We start from the raw sequence: 6964 nt of genomic DNA, 5'->3' as shown, positions 1-6964 counted from the left end.
CTTTTAAGCATGTTTGTATGTATATTTTGTTCTACCATACTTAACGTCTAAGCTACTGATCAGATTCAAATTAATGAAGTGTTAATAGATTCATACCAATAAAACGAGAAGACATATGCTTCATATCAAGTTTCCAGTATCGTCAATGCCTATATTATATAATACTATATTATATTATTACATCTTTCTTTTAACTTTTAACACTTTAACAAGTAAACCGATTTTAATGGCATTTGGTGAGAAGATATTTGCGTCCTGGAAATAATAGAAGATTACAACTATGAAAAAGAATATAATATTCCAATCATGGAAGAAGTGCAGTTCACTATCAAAATAATATAATGGATTTCTACGCGAACAAAGTTGCAGGCTACAACTATCAATAGTATTTGGAAACACTTTTATGTGAAATTAGTTTTGGACACACATGACTACAGCCGTATTAGCCATTAATCATCATCGCCTGGCAGGACTATCGCTCGCCAGTTGCCACAGTAACACCTGCTAGTAAGTGCTCAATCGATTAATCATTATACCTATTCATACGGATTTTGTCTTGAGCGTTATCTAGCTTAGTTCAGCTTTAGGTTTAGGAGGGGCTAGGCCTAGGGTTTGTATATAAGCACTAGGGCCCGGCCCTAAGTCTAGTCTCACAGGTTACCCTACAACGACACTTGTTAAAATGAAAGCCATAGTAAGTACTCAATATTTTTTATGTACAGAGAAAAAATATAAACAGATCACTAAATTTTTAAGTTTTGATATTAACATCTAAATATTTAATATGAAATTGCATAAACAAACCATAGTTTTTCTTAAGTTTTGAGATTAACATTTAAATACTTAATTTGAAATTGTATAGAATTTGAGATTTAATAATGAAATTGACTTATATATTTGTTATTTTGATTGGTTGATTTATAACTTAAAAGTTCAAGTTCCGTTCTTTTTGGAGATTGACGTAACTTTCAACTTTAGTCGCAGGTGAGTTCAACTTTGGTCGCAGCAGAGTCATAATTTTCAATTTTGTTTTCCTAAAAACTATACGAGTATAAATTTTGCGATTTGTTACGGTTTTAAAGTAGAGTTTTAGACATGCGATTTGTAAATATTATGTACTTAAAGTGACTAGTCAAAAATAATACAATAAAATATAGTATAATCCGCAAACTATATAGACAAAATATTGTAATTACTTCGGTTAAATACGAATTGACACATTATTAATCATATGTAATTAATAACAACTTTATTAACAACAACTTTACATCTGTTACATAATTTATAGTTATTAATGAACAAACATTTAATAATTGCATACTTTGTGCAGCTATAATTGACTAAATGTATTACTTCGAAGATTAAATAAATTTTAATTGCTTTCCCGTTTCATTATTTTTACAATAGCAACAATGTTTGATAGAGTTAGCGGTAAGCTGCGGAACTCGCGGTCTGACATTTGATACACAAACCATTAGTAATCGTGCGCATGAGTTTTAGTGAAGAACCTTTAATAATGTGTGTGTGTTTAATAACATGTATTGTGTAGTTGGTAACTAAAATTTCAACGAAAATTAACTTCGATCCTGATTGTAGATCTTCAAAATATATCATGTTAGTTTGCTTTTCCTTGAATATTTTGAAGCTCTTCCACTGAAACGCGGGAAGTCCTTATATTAATCCTAAGTCTCATTAGTAAAAACTAAACAGAGAAGAATATTATATATTATACAGTAAAAGATTTTACATAAAATTACCCATCGAATCCGTTTCGGTTACAATGTTTTGCTTTTAATAATATAATAGCTCGGAATAAATATTATAAACGCGAAAATGTGTCTGTCCGCCTGTTACCTCTTCACGCCCAAACTGCTGAACTGATAAGATATTATACTTCGAGTCCCGGCAATATAAAATACTTTTTATCCCGAAATCATTCATTCCCGCGCGGTATTCGAAGTTTGATACAAGAGAGTTATGGGCGTCAATTAGTATTTGGACTATAATAACGATTATTTATAAGCGGTTTCCCCGAGTAGAGGTGATCTTAGTTACACGACTTATATCACCTTCTCCGGGGTCAACGTATGCTCGCTATGACCGTCACTAATCGATTTATCACATCCACTTTACCGGATACTGCTGTAAAAAACTATCGATCTATAATATTTTGATGATAATGTACCGCGGCCATATTTCATATAAGTTATGCTAATGAGTTCAACACTCACGAGTGTTGGGAATCTGCTGCTTATTTCTTTCGATACGAAATATTATACTTTATTTTGTAAGTTACAAAAACTCAACGCATAAAACGTTTAAAATTATTTTCAAATCTAACTAAAACTAATCTCCCAATATTGCAGATACAGCATAGAACTAATGATCATTCATAACATAACATAGAGACCGCTACAACTGCCTACATTAAATATATAAATATATATAGTTCTATAAAATAATGTGTATATTTACAATATCTCTAACTTAATACTCTCACGGGATCTTACCAGCAGGCAGTGGAGTCTATAGATATATTGACAAAGCTGTATGTTAGCCTATCTATACATCCTGGTAGTTACCATTATAGGGGTCCCTGTTGTCAGTAAAAAAAAACAAGTAGTCGATTTGTAGTTTTTAATTTTAGTTCGTTCTATCGTAGATTTGCATCGTCCTGCTGGCTGCGGCCGCCGTCCTCGGCGCCGAGGAGAAGAAGACGGAGAAACGCGGGGCCATCGGCATCGGCGCGCCGCTCGTCGCCGGCTGGGGCGGCCACGGTCTCGGCTGGGGCGGCGCCCCGATCGTCGGCGGCTGGGGCCACGGCGTCGGCTGGGGCCATGGCGTCGGCTGGGGCCACGGCGGCTGGGGTGCCCCCCTCGCCGCCCCGCTCGTTGCACCCGCACCCGTCATCAGCCATAGCGTGGCGGCCCCCGTGCTGTCGCACGGCCTAATCGGTGGCGGCCTCGTCGGCGGCCACGGCCTCATCGGCCACGGCTGGTAGAGAAGTTCAGTCGAGTCTCGGTGTACTCGAGGGCCGAGACGAGGTGTGCCAAAATAGTGTTTCGTGATTCGTAAAATAAATTCCTTTTGTAAATAATTTCATGTTTTTCTTGTGTTGCAGCTTTGCAAAGATCTTCTGATTCCATCCTAACTTTTACCTTCCTTCATTCGCTTATTTAACTCGGCCATAATAATTTATTCTACTTTAACACCTAAACATTAAAATCTTTATAAAAATAAAGTGGTAGTTAAAAGAATAGGCCCATATTCCGTTGTAGTAACATTGAGACATCTAGTCACCCGCAGCGGGGCATGTGTGTCGGCAGTAGGAGAGCTCCTCCACCGACATTACCGCGCCCTGTGCCCTTATAACATTTAAATATCTCTCATTTTAAAGTAAAATCGTTTAACCAATTCCGAATATTAATACCGTCATTTGTATGTATTATACGGAGTGTTTCAGGTTTATAATTATTTGAACTTATAAGTTCAAGGAGAATATATTCTATGATAAAACTGAGTCGTGGTAGCAGAAGCAATTGACTACGTTTTTGTAGCGTTAGCTAATTTTTGAGATTGGGCTCGGTCATCATTTTATTCGGTTATCTTTCTAGGGCGTTACAAATACGAAGATTTGCCCTGCCCACCATGTTCAAGAATGAATGGAAAATTCGAACTTCAACAGATATTTTCATCCAAAATAGATTAGTTACATATTTATAACTACCCACGCGAGCTAGTAATACCAGCTAGTCATAGTAAACCTTTTTTTTTTAAACTCACATGTTGTAGGTATAATGGGATATGGTAATTTTGATATTTGGGTCATTAGGTAATCGTTGGAGTAATTCTATTTTTTTAAACTCGGTCCTTAGAAACAAGAAACTTTTTTCTTTTTCTTGCTTGCCATAATATTGCGCTGTTTAAAGAATGTTTAAAATATTATAATTAATTATAATATTTTAAAACTCAAGACAGCTTAATGGTGCATTCAATTCGTGTGAAAAGTAAAAAAGTTGTACCGAGTAATACAATTTCATAATAATCTTATTGAGCAACAATTTACCCTTTGAATTATAGAATAGTCTACAAATTTGGCATTCAATACAAACTCACAAGCGCACGATATCGTAGGAAGTATAGCGCTAAAGTTTCACCATTATAAATGGAAAATATAACAAATATAACAAATTCCAACCATTTATAAATCAATAACTTAACTGATTTGAATGAAATATGGCACACATATAGTGATTTATAGCCTTAAAATATATGTATTATGTTACGGTCTTTCATCATATTATGTGCCAAAGTCACACACCGCAGCTGATTATAATAAAATGTAGTAAAACTTTGCTTTATATAATGAGTAATAATTGTAGCAAAATCTAGCACAAGTGAAATGTCGAAATAATAACTTTCCTCCGTCCCTAACTGGGACTTAAAGTACTTCCATATACTTCAGTGGTTACATCCTAAATATCAAATAGACTGACAGATATATTTCGCATGTATGGCTGGACTAAAGTTTATATAACTGAGGAGTTTGTGAGCTACTTATAGTGATGATGTATACGTATGTTGATACACAGATAAAATCTAATGTAAGATAGCGAAGTTGCAAAAAATCATTGTAAGTGTAAATTTCGCAACCTGTTTATACAAGTGGGCCGAGCTAGGAATGGGTTTGGTAACCCGGGACCAGAGACCAGTATGTGCCTATGTCACAATATGTGGCGTGTCCTGCGCGAATGTGTAACATGCAGGCATTCCATTTGCGCGAATGTGTAAAGGAAAATCTAAAAAAACAAGGTAAAATCTATACATCTATACATATAAATAAAATTGGAGTGTCTGTTTGTAATATTAAAATAATCGTTTTTTACCACATGCATATGAATTTTTAGACGGTACATACACCAAAATAACAATTTTTAGAATTTTTGTCTGTCTGTATGTCTGTCTGTTTGTTCCGGCTAATCTCCGAAATAGCTGGACCGATTTTGACGGGACTTTTATTGGCAGATAGCTGATGTAATAAGGAGTAACTTAGGCTACTTTTTAACCGACTTCCAAAAAGGAGTAGGATATTTTTTACTTTTTTATGTTATACCTATGTATTTTACTCCGCCGTTTGTGGACCGATTTTCAAAATTCTTTTGTTGTTGCATAAGATAATTATGGTCCAAATTAGATACCATGTTCATAACGTTCATTCTTTGTTATCAACTTATCACATTTTTTTGACGCGGACGAAGTCGCGGGTAATAGCTAGTAGTCAATAAAATTACACGTTTTAGCAAAATATTATGTGTCTACTTTATGTGTATATATTATGTGTATATTAATTCAATATAAAAAATATATTACTTTGAAATATTTGCATATCTACTGTAAACAAAATAAAATGTGTAAGTATATACTACAATAATTATTTATTGGTGACGAAGAGTGCTTGGATTGGTATTGATATTTTTTTGCCCGCATTTTCAAACTCTTACTGTGTATTCCCTATTAGGGTAAGCTAGTGTATAAAGTAATATAAACACTTGTTAATCTTAGAAAAACTTAAGAGGTGTCAAGGGACACCCAAATGGAACGAAGTTATAAAAAAAAACCCGCCATAGAGGATTCCTCTATGGCGGTATATACCATTCGGTAGAATTATAATTTTCCCGCCAGTTGACGTCATCGTCACATCAACGCCCTCTGCCCCCTACTTTGCAGGTACTAAATAAGCGTCGGTCAAAAAGTGTCGTTACAACTTTTTCCGTCTAGCCCCTTTTCGCAACACGCGATAAGGAACTTCGTTCCAAAAAACTGATAGATCGCATTTTTAACCCCCGACAAAAAAGAGGGGTGTTATAAGTTTGACGTGTCTGTCTGTCTGTCTGTCTGTCTGTTTGTCTGTGTGTGTATCTGTCCGTGGCATCGTAGCATCCAAACGAATGGACCGATTTTGATCTAGTTTTTTTTGTTTGAAAGCTGACATGATCGAGAGTGTTCTTAGCTATAATTCATCATCATCAGCCTACTCAGTGCTGGACAACCAGAGTTTATCTGGTTCATGAAAGGCCGTTAGCAACTTGTATTCGTTTGATGGGTTTTATATTTCATTCTTTATTATTATTATTATTATTAAACCTCCTTTGGAAACCTGACGTTTTTCCACAACCAAAAGTAGCCTATGTGACTCTTCATCCTTTCAACTAAGTCTACGTCAAAAATCAAGTCGATTGGTTGCTTCGCTAGGCCGTGAAGGAAGGACAATCAAACTAACAAACACACTTTCGCATTTATATATTAATATTAGAATGGATATTGGATAGTAATGAAAGGCAAGTAGTATAGTAATACTGTATACTCGTACTGTATACATAATGATTATATTATTATTAATAATTGTAAGTTTTATTTGTTTCTTATAAAAATCGTTATTGATATTTATAGTAGTAAAAGGTACCAAAAAGGAGAAAAGTAGGACTCTACAAAAAGAAGTGAGATCCCATCAAAAACATCCTGTAAGAAAACCAAGTCTCGCAACTCAGTTTTTATACTGTAAAAATTTATGAGATCCACGCAATACCAAGTCGGTTAATTTATTCAGTCCCTACCTAGGGGACCGTCTTTCTCAAGTTATTACGTAAGTTATTATCATAAATCAATATTAAAAATCTTTTACGTTTTAAATAAATAGATCGACTTGGACATCGCATGAAAACACAATGTATCTTACAATTTAAATACATAATTATGCGATTGATGCAAGCCCGTAGTGCTGTGTGATACTTTATAGTGTTATAAAACAATCTAATCATGCGATGTCCAAGTCGATCTATTAATATATATCGTATATTAATAGATCGATATAATAACTTGAGACAGACGGTCCCCTAGGTAGGGACTGAATAAATTAACCGACTTGGTATTGCATGGATCTCATAAATTTTTACGGTATAAAAAC

The 6964-nt window shown here is 34.8% G+C and overlaps 1 protein-coding gene across 1 annotated transcript; it reads left to right on the top strand.

Moving 5' to 3' along the window:
* The first annotated feature begins 667 nt into the window (after positions 1-667).
* On the top strand, positions 668-3097 carry LOC121734867 (major prion protein 1-like). The gene is made up of 2 exons (XM_042125506.1): positions 668-694; positions 2663-3097. The coding sequence occupies exons 1-2, from the start codon at positions 683-685 to the stop codon at positions 2999-3001; spliced, it is 351 nt and encodes a 116-aa protein (XP_041981440.1). The 5' UTR covers positions 668-682; the 3' UTR covers positions 3002-3097.
* Positions 3098-6964: the final 3867 nt, after the last annotated feature.

This window comes from Aricia agestis, chromosome 16, assembly GCF_905147365.1.
Source record: "Aricia agestis chromosome 16, ilAriAges1.1, whole genome shotgun sequence".
In the NCBI taxonomy this organism is placed as follows: Eukaryota; Metazoa; Arthropoda; class Insecta; order Lepidoptera; family Lycaenidae; genus Aricia; species Aricia agestis.
The sequence above is the reverse complement of the archived record's forward strand: the minus strand, read 5'-3'. Positions and strand labels throughout refer to the sequence as shown.